Genomic DNA, 18,712 nt, shown 5'->3' with positions numbered 1-18,712 from the left:
ATGAATTCATTGAGCTTAGGGATGAATGCATACAACAAATCCATGGCTGCCTGCAGGATGTCATGGCAAAGTCCTCAATTGTCAATGCTGCAATGAAGAGGTACAGAATTAGGCAACTTATTGAGCCACTCTGGGCTTGTTTCTCAGCTTTGTAAAAATATAGATTACAAGTACATAACCCTACCTTGAATTTTTGGTGATTCACAGGTACTTAATTTTCATTTATTTTCTAATGTATTTTAACATTAAACTGTGTTTTAAAAAGCAGATCTCAAATCATTTGTTAGATATCAACTTTGACTATATTAGAAAATGCCTGCCTCTTAATTTGGATGCTAGGTCACCCCATTCACATGCAGAATGTCATTTAGTATGAAGTTACTACTGAAATTTCAGGGTAAACTCTAAAAACAGCTTTTACCATTTGCAACTACTTATCTCAAGAAATGGAGATTTTTCTCTTTGCCTTCAAACTGAAACAAAACCAAAAATTTGTTGACATTGAAGCAAGTACATGACTTTAAATTTCTTTTATAAATTCTAATTTTATAGTCACTAAAGCACTCTCTCGTCACTAACTATGTAAGTAAATATTATACAATTAAAGCTATAAAAGTGAATGTTTATTGATTTAAAATTAGCTTTTGTCTGCTATAGATTGTCATCCTGAATAAAATTTCTATCAAGAATTTCACTACTACAGATTATTACAAAAAAAAAATTTAAGACCACTTTCTGAGTGATAGAGATAATCTCCTTAAATCCTAGTCCTCTATGATCCTTGAACAATAAATTATCTTCACATTTTTGTCACATTCAGTCAATGCTGAAGGTTAGAATGATAGATATGTTAACACAAACACCTGCCTAACAGCAACAGCTACTATGAAAGAGAAAGTTCTAGCCAGTGTCCCAAGTTTGCACACTTACGGGGTAAAGCATTTACGAGTCTGGACTTAATGATGATCAGTCCCTTGGATTATTATAGGAATAACATAGGTTTATTCTTGTTCCATGGATCAAGAGTTAAATGTTGGGCAAACTTTTTGTTATAGGACACAGTAATATTAAATGTCTGATTAATTCCATTTTTAATTTCTGGCATATTGTGGGTACTTAGAATATGTTTCCCTATATAATAGATAAGAAAACTTGAAATTAAGCATAAACAAGTTCTGTTGTATGCTAACAGGCTCTTTTAACTGGAGCACAAATGTCCGGGTTCTCTTCACCCCTGATTTAAGTCTCTCCTAAACTCTTCATATGAGCTCTTTGGTTTTAGACATCGTGGGTAATTGCCCTTCTATATAGGAGTTTTCTGTATAGAGTTACTGGCTTTGGAGTCTGACAGATCTGGAATTAGATCTGAGCTTTAACATTTAAATTGAGTGAATTTAGGGAAGTAACTGAGACTCATTTTCCTCATTTGTAAAATCAGATCATTGAAAACACTGACATCAAATAGCAATTATCAAGAACACAAGCAACAATGAATGTTGGTGAGGACGTGGAGAACAAGGTACACTCATACATTGCTGGTTGGACTGCAAATTGGTGCAACCACTATGGAAACTAGTATGGGGATTCCTAAGAAAACTTGCAATGGAACCATCAGTTATTCCACTCCTAGCTTTATAGCCAAAGGACTTAAAAACAGCATACTTCGGTGATGCAGCATCGATGATTATAGCAGCTCAATTCACAATAGCTAAACTATGGAACCAACCTAGGTGCCCTTCAACAGATGAATGAATAAAGAAACTGTGGTATATATACACTAAAGAATATTACTCAGCCTTGAAGAAGAATGAAATTATGGCATTTGCCAGTAAATGGATGGAACTGGAGAATATTATGTTAAGTGAAATAAGCTAATCCCAAAGAACCAAAGACCGAATGTTTTCTGTTATGTGGATGCTTATTCATACTAAGGGGTGGAGAGAGAATAAAGAGATTCCAGCTAGATAGAGGGGAGAGAAGGAAGGGGAGGAGGCATGGGGGTACGAATGACAGTAGAATGAAAAGACATCATTACCCTATGTGCACATATGATTTTGTAACTACATCATGTACCACCAAATGAATGAGAATTCACACTGCATTTATATATAATGTGTCAAAAAGCATTCTACTGTCATCTAGAACGAATCAGAACAAATACAAAATATGCTTTAAAAAGAAAACACTGACACCATAGAGCTGTGTTGAGTATTAAATGAGATAGTGCATACACAACCCATGGTATACAATGAACATTATGTCCGGTTGGCTTTGGCTATACTTTATGAACATAGTCTGAGCATCATATTGCCATCAGAGGTTGTCACCAGCTTGAAAGCCTGGCCTAGAATCACCAGTTTGTTTGCATTTGAAAGTTGCCATCTCTTTGCATAGTTTCTCATCCTCTGGAGGCCAATTCCTACATGCTGGAAGGATTTTTTGTAAGCAGTAGAGGGTCATCCCCAAAGCACAAGTGCCTCCCGTGTCTCTGCTGCAAGACATTTGTTAATGTCATGCTGGTCAAAGCAAGTCATGTGGCCAAACCCCATTTTAAGAAAAGTATTAGCTGCCACCTTTGTTGGGGACAGTCAAATATCAGCCATTTTTTCCCTCCATCTACCACCAATACTAAAAAATAAACAGATTCCCATGATCTTAAGGGCAAACAAATAAAGAAAAAAACCCTCAAAGCTCCTTTATGTTGATTCTAAAGCTATAATTCAGTAAGAACTGCATCATTTCTAAGCCTCAGAGGGACTTCAACAGGTTTCTTATTCCCATTTACAGCTGAAAATAACTTGACGTTAGAGTTTAAATGTCGTGCCTAAAGTTAACACAATAAATCAGAATTGATTTTCAAGTCTTTTGGTTGAAGTAATAGATCTTCCTGAAGTACTGGACTTGGCTTATTAAAATTACTCTTCTTTTTAAATTTCAGACAACTTGGTTCCACTATTTTTTGTTATGAGGTAGCTTCTCAGTGATCTTGTCCCTGTGCCTAATAATTAAGTTGTAGGGATACTTACACAATAGCTGATGGCTCTTCTTCTAAGACTGTTTAGTCTAATTCTAGCCTCAGTTGTTCTCTTGGAAACATTCTAACTCATTTCCCTCAATAGGCCATATTGTGACTGGCTGAACCATTTGTGTCATGGTTAAATGAATTCTTGTCATCTCTAGTAAGATCCTCCCTGTTTCACTGAATCACTAACTGCCATTAGTGCCTCGGACTAGAAATCTGAATAAACAGGGTCCCTGAAGCCCTGATAAATTGCATGCTCACTTACTGGGCCATAGCAGGTCAAGATCAAAATTGACTGTTGGAGCTACATGACCATGACCCAATGTTCCATAATTGTGTTTGGAAACAATGCAATTTAAACTTGAAATTCAAATGACTAGCATTCCTGCTCTCCTACCTTTTTATTTCTTTATTTACTTTAGTTGAGAAGATTAACAATGATGTTTATTTTGTATTACACTTTATAACTTTCATCTTATTGAATTATCTCAAAAAACTGGGACTTATAATATCTGTATTTCAATATAGATGAAATAACCTACCAAAAAGGTAGGTTACTTTCCTGAGCTCTTACAACATGTGCCTACCTTCCCACCCCCATCTTTCTTTTTTTTCTTTTTCTTTTTGCGGTGTTAGTGATCAAACCCAGAGCCATGCGTATGCTAACACCTCATCTTTGTAACCCCAAAATCAATGCATATATTTCCTGCATGTTCCTATTTGCCTCAGTTTACCTTTGCAAAGTGATGGAGAATGTACTGACTTCATAGCGACCTCCAACACTATTTATTGTAGACTTAATTCCATACTAAATTACACTGTTTTTTTGGCTCTTTCATAAGCTCTTAATTTTCTTAATGATACAGTAAGCTTTTTTAGGGCACATTACCCACCATCTTGCAGAGCACCCAAGAGGCAGGAAGCAAGTACTTGTGGAACCTGCCTGCCTTCTCACTAAGGATGGCTCAAGCCAAGACTGTCAGCTGCTGTTAGAAAGTGATCTCTTTCTTTCAGTGCCTCACGTAGTTGCCTTTTTAATCAAAGCAGCTGTCAGTGATGGGGCCGTGCTCTCCACAGAAACCCTCAAGTTGGTTTTCTCCCCTTCTACTTAGGCTTCCCCAAAGTACATCTGCTCGCATCTCACATTCATGCACAATTATTTGGCTCCACACTGCGAGTTTAAAATAGCTGATGCACACTGTAGTAAGGCTTTTGTGGTGTGCTGCCGGGACCCTTCTACAAATGGAAGATATGTGAAGGTCATTCTTCCCGTCGGCCTGCAGCGAAGGCGTGGGCGGTTTCCCACTACTGCAGGGAAGATGCGTGGGTCAGCAGTGTGCCAGTAATGCCCTCAGCCACCATACCAGCTCCTCACCCTTCAGCTCTCTTCCTCAGTGCTGGGGCCACATGCACCTCCTTAGCTCAGCATCCCTATCATATGTTCTATTTTGAGATCACCTAGTGTTCGATTTAGTTGTGTCTCGTGGTGTGTAACATGCTTTAGTTCTCCTGGGTTTGCAATCTTCATTTTCTTTCACTAACACTTTTGTTTGGTCAGGAAATGTTAGCATTCTCTCACTGTCCTCCTTCTATTCCTGTTGGTTCTTTGAACATTACTAGTATTGCTCTAAGTGTTGGACCCTTTGCAGGTCTTCTTTCTTGTATTCACTTTTGTTCACAGGCACTTTGCTAGGTGCTTGAGGTGGGACAGAGAGACAAACACAGTCAGGATTCCTGGGCACAGGGTTGCTGCAGACTTGTCGGAGTGGCACTTCTGATAGTTACTGCAAGGGAGATGCATGGTAATTCCTGTGGCTAGAACCAAGATTGTTAGATCAGGCAGCTTGGCCAGTAGGAACTCTAGAACTGAGATCTGAAGTGGAAGAGGCCTTTCTATGGAGAAGAGAGTAAGCAACAGGGCGATTATGGCACAGGGAGCTGCATTTCAGCATGAAGAATAGTAGTGGGCTGTGACAACCTTTAGTCGGGGAATTGGACATTGCTTGATAGAATCAGGACGACATCTCTGGGTGTCAACTTAACTCAATCAGGAATGGTGTGTAGAAAAGAAGAGGAAGAAGAAGGAAAGAAGACATCACACGTGGGAGACTACAGAAGGCCCCAGATACACTGGAAGGAGGCCAGGCAGCTGGGAGGGACTGACAGTGCAGACAGGGGACATACCAGGCAGGTCTTTCAATCATGGTACTGTAACATCTTCCATGGAGGAATAGTCCCCTTTTACGACGGCATCTAAAATAATTATCTTGAGGCAGAAGTCTTTTACAACAACCTCCAAATTAAAACACTTACTTCTCAGTCCAACTGATATGTACCCATCCGTAAAATAAAATTAGGAGAGAACACACACTCTCCACCAGGAATTTTGGTAGATTTTCCAAGTTGAAACTCAAAATGAATGAAACTTGAATATCAGGAAACTAACTCTGTAGGGGAGTTGTCTCCTTTTACATCCTGGGCCCCACCACGTCTCCCCTTTCCTTTTCATGTTGAGTTTCCTGAAGGTGATGTGGGTACTCCTGCTTTGTGAACTTCCTCAGATCCCGAGAACTTACTTTGCTCCTTTTCCCTTCTGACTTTCATCACCTTCACTCAGGCACTTCAATAAAGGCAGGCTTCAAAGAAAATGAACCTAACCAAATTTAAATCCGAGAGCCTGTGTTTTTCTCTTCCGCTTTTCTGAACCTTTCCCGTAGCAGATGTGACCAGTGATAGTAGCTCATTGGGCCTGGTTCCAGAGGCCTAGTGTGGACTGTCTAACAGCCTGACCAGCTGATTACGTGCAATGCCTGTTAGCTCGACTAAAAGAAGACCCCTTTGGGCCACCGTTGTGTGGTTTTGTGAACTTTTTCATTTTAGTCAGAAATAATAATTATGCTCTTTTATCACCTGAAAGAAAAGACGTTAAGAAGGAATTTACCATAGTTTAGTTGATATCCATGGTTTGAAGGATGGAATTTCACTATAGACCATGGATTTTCATGACAGATTCTTTACTGTTCTAGGATGAAGAGGAAGAAATCAAGCAAGAAATTAACATGTTGAAGAAATATTCTCATCACCGGAATATTGCTACATACTATGGTGCTTTTATCAAAAAGAATCCTCCAGGCATGGATGACCAACTTTGGGTAAGTCGTTTCTTTCATTATGTGAAGAACATTCAGTGCCAAATGGGCCCATTTCTCCATTATCATTACTAGACTTGATTAAGTACCTTCAAATATGAAACCGTTAGCCTCGTGGTTTCCAAAATATTGTGTTTTTGAAGTTTTATTTCCCATTTTTGTGAACACCATTTCATCTTTTCAATATCTTTAAATCCTCTATCCTTTAATAGAGACCATCCCCAAAGATGGTTGTTAATTCTGTTTTGTTTTAACCCATTACTAATCAAACTTCTTTATTGCATTTAATTATATTTTAGGTACCATGCTATTTACTGTTTATGAATTATATAATTTATTTCAATTCATTGAGGTAAATAGCATTCTAATTTCTTACATGATAAAACTATAGTTTATGGGGAGGATAAACTGTTTCAAGTCTGTGTAGCTAGCAGTGGGGGCGGTTGGATCTAACTATGGAATTCTTTGTCCTCTCTATGACTAAAATGTGGATATTTCTGAAATATAAATTACAATTTGATAAGTAAGGGAGTTCATAACCCACTTGAATCAAATGTATGAAATATGATATGTCAAGAGCTATGTAATGTTTTGAACAACTAATAATAAAAAAAAATTTTTGATAAGTAAAATACCTAGCATAGTAGTTGTCTGACCCCACTGTAGGGATTCTGCAAATGTTTCCTCTCCTGCATCCCCAGTCCACTTAGCTAAGTACCCTAGTCCTGGATCTTTGAGAGTCTATAAGAGAGCTCTGATTGACAGACCCACCAATAAGAATTTCAACAGGTTTGGTACCAGAACCACTACTTCTTGTTGCTGCTCTGCCTGGTCCACATCATCTTCTTCTCACCTTCCTCATTTCCGTCATAGGAAATGTTATTCATTTAGCTCTTCAGCTGACTTGAAAAGCCATCGTGGTGGTTTGACTTTCCCTTTCCAGTTTTATAATCAGCCCTTCTAGTAGGGGACTTTTGGTGGAAGCCTAGACTGTGCTGCAGCTTTCTACTTAATCTACTTCCCTGTCTTAAATTTCAGTTAATCGTACATGATGCGATTAGATTAGTGACTCTAAAACACCCTTTTACATACTTCCTGTCTTGCTCATCTTCCAGAGGTCTTGGTATGAACCTAACACACAAAATTCACTGAATTATCATGTGCCTACTAAAAGCCTGTGCTAAACCTGAGGCTCTTGTGGTGACTATTTCATGGATAATTCTTAAAGGCTCAGATTTGGATAGAGGTTACCTATGGCATTTGCATGCAGCTGAGAAGACCAAGAGTTTCACATCATTTGGGATTGAATACTCCATCTTTGGAAGTGAAAAGAGCTGCTGGGACATTTTGTTTTCTCCTGTAAGATTCATCTCCAAATTTAAAATAAAACAAACAAACAAACCAAAAAGCCATTTTGGAATAAACACATTTGTTTTGTGTAATCACTGATTTTATAAAGTATTTTATGTGATTTCTGAAAAGGTTACATTAGATTTTAATTATGGCCTCTAAATGTAAGAAGATATGGATGTGAAGATTAAAAATTTAAAAGTAGCAAAAGAAAATGAATTTATAAATTTATAAAAATAAATTTCTAAAGTGAGATCAATGACAACAAGAAAATTTTGATGGATTTGACGATGAACATTTTTAAAAATTTCCCATTACCTAAAAATAAAAATGCAAATAACTAATTTAGGAAAAATATTTATTTCAAATACAGTGAGTAAAGAATTTAATAGCTTTCAGAGATGAAGAATTTTCACAAATCAAAAGAAAAAAATAGGAAACTACTCAGAGAAAGATTGAGTTAAGGACAAGGCAGCAACTAAAAAAGTAAGAAATGTCAGTTACCAAAAAATATGTTTTTAAAATGTTATTGTTACTAATAATATAAATGTAATAGAAATGAAGGTTTGATAACCATGTTTACCTTGTACATTGCAATTATTTTTATTTTTATTTTGTTGTTTTTTTAATTTTTATTTATTTATTTTTTAGTCATACAGGACAGCAGAATGTATTTTGACATATAATACATACATGGAATGTACATACATCAATCATATTGTCTATTCTATTCTGCTGCCCTTCCTATCCTCCCTACTTCTCCCCTCCTCTCCCATTCTTTCTCTCTATCCAATCTAATGTGACACACTTTTTTTTCTTTTTCTCATTAAAACATCATGTATGTATTCTGTATAACAATGAGGTTCTCCTTCCATCTTCTGTGCAACTCCCCTTCTCCCTCTTTTTCCCTCCCACCTCTCTTCCCTATTTAGTGGTAGTCTTCTTCTTATGCTCTTGCAATTATTTTTAAATGAACACAAATACACACTGCTTATGGATATGGATATTGGTACAACTTAACTCAAGTGCAACTGAGCACACACAGGTACACACAGACACAACACATACATGCACATATGTATGCATACAGACATGCAGATATTTGGAGATAGAGATGTCTTTAAAGAATGTGTTTGGACTGGGGCTGTGGCTCAGTGGTAGAGCACTCACCTAGCATGTACGAGGCGCTGGGTTTGATCCTCAGCACCACATAAAAATAAACAAAATAAAGGCATTCTGTCCAATTACAACTAAAAATCATTAAAAAGAAAGTGGTTTACTTTTGAACCAGTTTTCCACCTACAAAAATGCATTCTAAATAAATATTGGTGACATACAAAGTTGAATGAACAAGTTAACCAATAAGAAATCATTTAAGAGACATGATGCAAGGAATTAATTGATGAAGATCTATATTTATAAATGGATGATTATTCACAATTTTCTAAAAACAAAAGAAAAAGGAAAATACCATATTGACATAGTTGAGATGTCTGAAATAATACTGATGGTTTGGAAAAATATTTACTCCTGGATAGTAACTTCATTAATTTAATTTTTAAAACATTGTCTCTTTCTTGTCTACTTTTTTTCTGGTCTTTCTCATGAAGATGGTATCTAAACCACTTCCTGCTTCTCTCTTTTTCTTTTTTTTCTTGCTTCTTGTTGGGCTGTCCTCACTCCTCATAATGACAGTCAGAGAATATGGACTGTGCCTTTTGCATCTTTGCATCCTCCTTAGCACTTGGGAAATACAGAGCAATATTCTGTTGAAAAAAAGCATTTCTCCATGGAAGTGATATTGCTGCTACAGGTACTTTCAAGAACAGGTTCCCGTAGGCCTACAGGTTCAACTGGATATAAGGAGGTGGCATTAGTTGGAATGTCTTTGTGTTCTTAAAGGACTTCTACATTGTCAAGAATCTACCAGTTTAGGGGCTGGGTTTGTGGCTCAGTAGTGGAATGCTTGCCTAGCATGTGTGAGGCCATGGGTTTGATCCTTGGCACCACATAAAAATGAATAAATAAAATAAAAGTATAAAAATGTTGTATCTGTTTAAAAAAAAAAAAAGGAATCCACCAGTTTAGTCATAATCCCATATTGCCATGAGTTTTAGGAGATGACACATAGATAGTTATTTTTCCCCAATTCATTACCAGCACCATGAAGGATCCCTTATACTTCCTCCTAATCAACAATTCAAGGGAAACCACTATCTTGAGGGTTTTTTGTTGTTGTTCTTGTTGTTTTTCAGTGCTAGGGTTTGAAGGAAACCAGGGCCTCACACATGGTAGGCAAGTGCTCTACCACTGTTGTATGCCCCAGTCCCTATCCTGCCCTACTGCTGTTTTTTTTTTTTTTTTTTTTTTTTTTTTTAAGAGAGAGTGAGGGAGGAGAGAGAGAGAATTTTAATATTTATTTTTTTTTTTTTAGTTTTTGGCGGACACAACATCTTTGTTTGTATGTGATGCTGAGGATCGAACTCCGGGCTGCACGCATGCCAGGCAAGCGCGCTACCGCTTGAGCCATATCCCCAGCCCCTACTGCTGGTTTTATTGAAGTATAATTGACAAACAAAAACTGCATTATGTTGGCAAGGATGTGGAGAAAAGGGAATCCTTGCACATTGCTGGTGGGAATGTAAATTAGTATAGTCTTTATGGAAATATGATGTCTCAAATACTGGCCATCCCTCAGTATATGGGGGTCCCTCAAAACATTGGAAATGGAACTGCCAGATCATCTAGCAATTCCACTCTAACTATCCACTTTCTATCCACTTTGGATATAAACTATATATAGTTTATATATAAACTATATATAGTTTATATCCAAAAGAAAGGAAATCAGTATGTCCAAGAGACATCTGCACACCCATGTTCATTGCAGCATTATGGACAACAGACAGAGAATGATAGCTATTTTTATGTTATCTGTGGAAAGCATTTTCATTTGGTCGGGACTGTAGTTCTAAATTAAAAAAAACAAAAAGATTGCTTTGGGACCACCTTCCAACTTATTATCTGAAGCAGTGCAGCTGTTTCTAGATGAGTCACTTCTAACCATTAATTCATTCCTTTTGTGAGCTGGGCCAAGAAAGATAGTTGATTTTCTTGGATATTGTTTTATTCAGCTTTCTTCACTGCTGTGATTAATGGACCCGGCCAAAACATTGTAGAGGAGGAAGAGTTTATTTGGAGGCTTATGGTTTTAAAGGTCGAAATCCATAGACAGCAGGCTCCATTCCTCAGGGCTCGAGGTGAGGTAGAACATCATGGTGGAAGAGTGGCAGAGGGAAACAGCTCACATAGTGATCAGAAAGCAGAATGAAAGAGAATCCACTCTCCAGATACAAATTTATACCTCATAGACACGCCCCACCAGTCTCCAGTTACCACTTAGTTAATCCCATTAGGCTAAATCTGTAACCCAATCTTTTCTCTTCCAAACCTTCTTAGCATTGTCTTTTGAGCTTTTGAGGGACACCACATCTAAACCATAATAGATACAGATATTTATATGCAAGTTGTTGGTTGAGGGAAGGAGAAGGGTAATCAAGCAGGGTAGAACTCATTCATTTTCACCATTTTCCTAATCTTGAGATTTTTTTTTTTTTAAATTGGCAGGAAATTCAGTTGTCATTCTTTTTCTGGTTCCTGGTGAAATTAATCGATTTCACAGGACCTCAAAGCTTACTAATGTATGATGTAGGTCCAGAATGCAGACTCTTAAAAAATGTGACAGGTTAGCTTGATCTGAAATTCTATGAAAGGCAACCTTCCAATTCTATGGAAGGTTGTTTTGTTTTTTTCCAATGAGCAAAATCTTCAGTCCATTTTCATGTTGGTCTTTGGAAAAAGCAGTGAGCCTATTTACATCTGTGTGGGATTAAAGGGAGGTTGAGAGATCTTATACCCTGAAAACAGGAGTCTCAACTTGCCAGTTCTCACCTTGATCAATTGCTCTTCCCATGGAGATGGCTTTGGTTGCTGGGAACCAAGAGCCTGGAAGTGAATCTGTTCATGCACAGGGCTGTTCTGACCATCTCTGCTAGCAATTGCCCAGTAGTTTATGTACCACTACAGATGAGATAAAAGCTAGGAACAGCCTCATAGAGGCAAGAAAGTCCTTTTTTTTTTTTTTTTTTTTCTGTTTGCACTTCGTTTGATAACAGACTAAGGAGTAATTTTGAAATAGCAAAGGCAGTATAGAAACATAATAAGAAATTAATATCAGATTACAAATTTGATGGGAATTTGGTTACAGAGTATAATAGTGTGTATTATTACAATTCAGAACTCACTGGAATTTGGGTTTTCCGTGACTGAGGACAGTGGTGCATAATATTTGTCACCTTCTTATCAATATGCCGAGGATTATGTTTGCTAACATTGTCATATTATTTCATTAGATCTTTGTAGCCACTCTACAAATGCATGATTATTATCTCCACTCTACAAATGAAGAAGTGAGGCTCAGAGAAGTTAGGAAGTTTTCCCAAGCCCAGAGCTTGTCAATGATGTAGCCAGTGTGTAGCTAACCCCAGCTGTCTGATGTCAGAATCAAGCCCTTAAACCCTACATTTTTCTCCTTTCGATCATAAAAGATGGTTTTGAAATCAAAGGTTGGTGTTGAATGGAATTGAAGCTTTTTGTGTAAATAAACTTGTTTTAACTTAACTTTTAATCTTCATTCCTCAGTTTCCCTGCCATTCAAAGAGAGTAGCAGGACCTGTTAGCTATTACTATTAGGACTGCTGTATAGTCTAAGAAATACATTATGAGAATTACATTAAACCTTTTGAGAATCTTTCAATAAATAATTGCAAAGGTCACAGTTAGTTGACTCTTTGGACTATCAGTATTTTGTTAGGATTATGTTGATATAAAAATATTATTATGGATCATATAGAGACATAGTTTATGCCACTAAGACCAGTGCTTTCTAACATTTATTCCCTGTGTTCAGTCTACATAAAATACTCCCCAGATATTTCTTTGGCTGTGACTGGGGGACAGAATTTGCAATATCTCTCCAGCCAATATATGTGCTATTTCAGGTGTCTGATTGAAATATAATCTGTGTGAATTCTGTCAGTCTCACTGTGGAGATAAACTCTTGTTTAGTACCAGCTCTTTGTAGAAACACAACTACTTCTGATAATGGCCAAGTGATTCTCCTTTATCAACTGCTCAGGGCCTGATCCGGAAATCAAAAAAAGAGAGCTCTTTCAATAAAGATTCTGATCTCTGAGAAACAAGTCGAACCCTGACACACAACATTACCATCTCGTTCTGCTGATCTCAGGGCAGGGAGGCTGTCCTGTTTTGCTGTATGCCCATCAGATTGCAGGAGTGAGGAGTACTATCAATTAAATGGACTAATTTCTCTAAAATGAAAGCACAAAATCTACCTTCTTTTGCTTTCTTTTTTGATACCACCATGACAATCACAGGCCATAATGTCTTATAAAAGCAAATACATTTCTAATTAGCTTCCTAAATACACAGTGATCAAAATATCACAGGTTATTACAGTGTAATGGTTCAATATGCCTTTAACTATATTGTAATGCTGCAGTCTTGCAGAACAGGAGTCAGGAAATTATATTGTATGCTTTTGAGAAATGTTCTAGCAGTTAGATGCAACCTAGCCTGGGAATCCAGAGACCTGTTTTCTAGCCTTGGCAGAGGCAAGTGTCTCTGGCATTTGGTTTTTACCTGATAAAAATGATGATTTTGTTAGCCAGGCATGGTGGTGCATGCCTGTAATTCCAGCTTCTCGGGAGGCTGGGGCAGGAGGATCACGAGTTCAAAGCCAGGCTCAGCACTAAAGCAAAGGTGCTAAGCAACTCAGTGAGACCCTGTCTTTAAATAAAATACAAAATAGGGTTGGGGATGTGGCTCAGTGAGTGGTGGAGGGTCCCTGAGTTCAATCCTCAGTACCAAAGATAGATAGATAGATAGTTAGATAAAATGGTTATGTTGGACTAGGTCTGAGTTGGCAAACTGGCACACAGAGGCTAAATATGTTTAGTTTGGTTCACAGAAGGTAATAGTGTTTTAATTATGCCAACATTAGAAAAATTGGGCAGTTTCACACAAAAGTCTGGATTTCTTGAAAAGTTTGAAAAATCAAATGATCTAAAAATATTGGTCCTGAAATACTAAATAGCAGCAATATGTTAGAACAGTCTGCCAGCTGCTAGCAGGACACATGCCACTCCACTTTGTACCAGAGGCCCCATCAGTCTCTTGTCTCCCCTTCATCCTCAACCTCACACTCTTGCAGTACTTGCACAGGCTTGTGTAAGACCATCCAGAAAAGCCACCGAGATGAACTAAGATGTGAACTCATTTCAAACCCAAATAGAGACCCTTTCTAGAATCTGCATTGCCATTGGCCAGAACCCCCAAACTGAAATCTGCCATAGTTTAGATTTAAATTGCTGTGGCATTTGGCTTGGCAGAAGCCTACTTCATTTTTTTATTGTTTTACAATTTAAAAGTAAGGGGCTACAGGTAACACTATTAAAAATTCGACCACCAGAGCCTTTGAATACTTAAATTTTCTCTTAGTTCTATGTACCAGAAATGAGATTTTCCCTTTTAAAAAAAAATGTTTTTAATCAGTGATCTTCTCTTTTATGAGTGAAGAACTCCCTTCATAGGTAGAAGCTAGGTCACTCATCTGGAGAAGTGTTTGAATCTCATTATTTGTGAATAGAAGATTTTTAAAGGTTGAATTTAGTCAGTACAGGAGTGCCTGAAATGATAGGAAGAATAATTATAAACAATCTGCCAGGTGTCGCAGTTGCATGACCTACAGAGACCAAACATAAGATGCCCAGATATCAACAGATTTTATGCTACAACTAAATTAATGGATGATTCCTTGACAATAATGAAACAACCAATTCCTTCTTCTACCCGAAAAGAATTTCATCAGAATTGTGTTTAAATTGCTTTTCATCTTAGCAAAAGGACTTCACGTATGTCCCAAGTTATTTTGCTAATGGTCTAAGTAAAATTTCTAGTTCCTTTTTTAGGTTAATTTTCAGCCAATGTTCCTATTTACACTGAGCACGCCTCAAAATTCTTCACTACCAAGATGCTTATTCCCAAATGCTCTAAGGCTAGTATTTCTCTTTTCCTTTTCTTTTTCTTTTTAAGTATTAGGGAGTGAATGCAGGGGCACTCAACTGCTAAGCTACACCCCTGCTCCTTTTTATTTTTTTATTTTGAGACAGGGTCTCACTACGTTGCTTAGGGTCTCACTAAGTTGCTTGGGGCTGGCTTTGAACTTGTGATACACCTAACTCAACCTCCCGAGTCTCTGGGATTACAGTTGGTATGTGCCACCACGCCTGGCTTCTCTTCTCCTATTTTTAACTTGTCTGAAAACTTACTCCTTCTCACCCCAAATTCTTCTATTTGGTTGTAACATTCTGAGATACAGAATTGTATCATTTCTTACTTCCTGAAGGTTAGCTTCTACAGTTGGGCCTGTGGACATAATGGACATTAATGATTTACTCCTCCCAACAACAATTCTGCAGAAGATCACGCATGCCTACTGTGAAATTTGAGTCCCAGCATAGCTAATTTCTCCAGCATTTCCTTGAATGTTCTCATGCTGAGTCTGAGCTGGCTGTCTGTTCAACATGGGCAGCTATTGAGCATGTGTGGGAGGGTGCCCTTTGGACAGGCTCTGGTTGCTCAAAATACAAAATAGGCTCAGTATATTCAAAGTGCCTTTGTCATTCTCAAAGTATAAAGTTATTCATTGTCCAGAAGACTTATTGACCAAGTTTGAGATACTTCACAACCATGGAACTCATTTCTTATCTTTGCAAAACTTAGAATTGGTACTTCAAGCATTCTCTTTTCAAGTCTAAAAATAAAATACAGAAACCAAAAGAGCCCCCCCCATACATGCTAATTTCAAAATGATTGCAAAAGGCTGTTGAGGTTGCTTTTCAAATTTGAAATGCTTAACAGTCTTACTTTACTTTAGTTGGTCAGTTGAATGATAAATGTATTCATGTGTGAACCTATTTTTGTTTTATGTTCCTATATACATATTTTTTATATTGTGAGACTTAAACTACTTTTGGTGAATGAAGCAGCTCTTCTCTAACAAAGTTACAGAATGCGGGTTTGGTTTACACCTTCATAAATCATGCAGATGAGAGCCATGGCTGTTCTAACCACACATGTTAAAAAAATATCTTGTGTCTCACTGAGGTTTCTGGACTTTCAAGGTCAGTACCCTGATCATTTGCAGAGTTGTGAATCCTTGGAAAAATTTTTTCCCACCCTTTTTTCTTTTCTTTTCTTTTTCTTTCTTTCTCTCTTTTTTTTTTTTTTTGGTAGGAGAGATTAAACCAAGAGGAGCTTAACCACTGAGTCACATCCCCAGCCCTTTTTATTTTTTGAGATAGTTTCACTAAGTTGCTGAGGCTCGCCTTGAACTTGTGATCCTCCTGTCTTAGTCTCCTGAGCCACTGGGACTGCAGATGTGCACCACATACTTTCCCATCCTTTTTTAGGGTGTCTCTGCACCTGCTTGGTTCATTTTAGAAAGCCCTTCATCTGCCTGCTCCCCTTTCTTACCTTTTGCTCTACACCTCCTTTTACTATTAAAGAGAGGTATCTGTTAATAGTTATTTATTCTGTGGGTGACTGACCAGTGACATTGGGGTGGGGGGCAGAGGAGGGTAATGAGTTCCTTTCACTGTATTCAGGGTTAGTACACACCATTTTAAAATACTATCTTAGGGCTTTGTTTCAGGAACTAAAAACCAATTAACTAGAAAGTGAGAAAATCCTTTAGGGACCTCAGAAATCACCCTAGCTTCTGAGAATTAACCTTTTTAAAAATTTTCAGGGGTTTCTGGGGTTGGAAAAGGAAGGCTCCAAATGACCTCATCTGGTGATTCTGTTCCACAGGCCCTTGTCTGTGTCTTGGGAAGGAGGCGAGTTCAGGGCTATCTTGGTGCTTCTGAAACTGCTCTGGGATCAACTAAGGCTGGAGCCTCTTTCATCAGTTGTCAACCTGGGGGTGGGAGCGCACCGGAGGGCATAATAAGTGCCTCCCAACCTCTGAGAGAAAAATCGCACACTTGTCAGAAATGTGAGACAGCTGACAAAAATATGTAACAATCGACCATGCGAATGGTGAAATATGTCAAAACTCTGTTTCCAAAACTTAGTCTCTTTATATTTATATAGGAATAACTATTCATGTCCACCTCATGCAGGAATCCTCATTTCTGATCCTTTGATGGTGCTGCACTGAGCTCTTTTTAGAATACATGCTCCAGGCCAGGCCCAGCATGCCTGAACATGTTTCTTTTCCACCTTCAACTTCACCTTCCTTCTTTCCTTCCGGTGGCAGGCATGTTAATTTGTTTCTGACCCATTATTTGTTTAGTTGGTATTGAATGGGAGTTTCAAATGGAAGAGTGCTTTTCATCTCTCCTTCCCCAACTTGCATTACCACCACCTTCCAAACAGAAAGATCCAGTGTCCTCATATGTACCATTGTGTCTTCTTGCTGTGATACAAACTTTTAAAACCGCGCCATGTGTCCTTGGTACTCTTTTCTTAATAGAAGTTTTAGGAACATATGTGCCTGATACCCTTTCAGCATCTCTCACTCGGACTCTTCCCCAATCCCAGTAAAGTGGGCCTTGAGGGCCTATTGATGTCCCCCTCCAAGTCAGAAACTCCTCCTCCTTGCCTTTTACAATGCAAACCAAATAAACAATGGAAAAATGCTCACGCTTGTAATCCCATCGGCTTGGGAGGCTGAGACAGGAGGGTCTGTGTTCAAAGCCAGCCTCAGCAAGGGTGAAGCAATAAGCAACTTTGTGAGACCCTGTCTCTAAATAAAATACAGAACAGGGCTGGGAATGTGACTCAGTAGTCAAGTGCCCCTGAGTTGAATCCCCGGTACCTCTCCCCAGCCCCAAAAAGAAAAAGGAAAGTAATAGATATATTTTGAGATTTCTGGCCATGGAGAAATTTTATATCAATAGACTCAAGGAATGCTCACATCAAGCCTATAAAGTGGATACGTTTATTTTGTATTTAAGCATAGTGGTGATGGGTGGTTAGGGAACCTGCCCAAAGTCTCAACGCTGGTAATTTAGAAAGCAGTATGCTTTATAACTGTGTTAGCCGATTAATGATTATATACTATTCATAATGCTGTAGACCATCACAATGTCCGCTTCCAAATAAATAAAGGAATTAAGAGAAGGAGACTAGAAAGACAACAGTTTTGTAACGACTAAGTGGTAAATCTTTTCACCCAGTCCTTGACACATGGTAAATTCTCAGCAAACGGTAACAGATATTTTTGTTCTAGCATAAACTCTTTGAGAACTTTCTTTGAGGAGAATATTAATGATCCATCATGTCTTCCTTGTGAGATGTGAAGTTATTGACTTATTGCTGCTGGGCTTGGCATGTGGAGCCCTGTCTCTGTTTATTAATGTGATGAGGTTGCTTGTGGGGAGGCCTCCCCACTGTGTGGTGGCAGTCATTATCAGTATTGCTGTGTGGCTGCAGGAACCCCTTGCTACAAAGTGCTGGTTTCTTTCTTAAAAAAAAAAAAAAATCCCATTACATAATTTAACAATCATTTTGTTCCACTGTGAGATGAAAAGAATTCAGCAGCCTTCAGCTGGAGCTGAATGGAGAAGCAAATTATAGAAATCACTGACATTAGTGCCTGGCTAGAGTAGAATTGTTTCCTACTGAAGACTTGAAAGTATTTTGTCCAATCTAATTTTGAAAGACTAGAGTCACTGGGCTTCCACTGCTTTCCCTGGGAACTACAATTATGTGGCCTAATGCAGCACAGTGCCAGGACGGTGTCTCCAGCTGATCCCGGAGCAGTGGACACAGTCATGGGAGGTCTGGTCGCTTGGTTTTTTCAAAATGAGATTGAAAGAAAAGGCACAAGTGTTTTGTTCACTTGAGAAAATATTTCTTTCCATTCTCCACAAGGATGTTTCTTTGGACTGTTCTGCCGGCATTGAATTGTAGTCAGCTTACATAATGGTTTTTGTTGAACTTGGTTTTATGGAGGATCTCCCCCCAAAATCACATATCTAGATCAGTGTGATGAACACTTTGCCACCAGTGGCTAATCCCACTCTATCTACAAATTCATCAAATT

At 38.2% G+C, this 18,712-nt stretch overlaps 1 protein-coding gene across 7 annotated transcripts in view; it reads left to right on the top strand.

Moving 5' to 3' along the window:
- The window catches only part of Tnik (TRAF2 and NCK interacting kinase), a 375,407-nt gene that overhangs the window by 228,454 nt on the left and 128,241 nt on the right, over positions 1-18,712 (top strand). For all 7 annotated transcript variants that reach the window (XR_013436636.1, XM_005332470.5, XM_005332469.5 and 4 more), the window contains exon 4: positions 6,049-6,174. Coding sequence is in view for 6 of the 7 variants with exons in the window: in XM_005332470.5 (XP_005332527.2) it covers positions 6,049-6,174 (126 nt within the window). In the remaining variant the exon portion in view is untranslated. The remainder of the gene's footprint in view (positions 1-6,048; positions 6,175-18,712) is intronic.

The sequence above is a fragment of the Ictidomys tridecemlineatus genome, chromosome 3 (assembly GCF_052094955.1).
Source record: "Ictidomys tridecemlineatus isolate mIctTri1 chromosome 3, mIctTri1.hap1, whole genome shotgun sequence".
Classification (NCBI taxonomy): domain Eukaryota; kingdom Metazoa; phylum Chordata; class Mammalia; order Rodentia; family Sciuridae; genus Ictidomys; species Ictidomys tridecemlineatus.
This window is presented reverse-complemented; position numbering and strand designations above follow the sequence as displayed.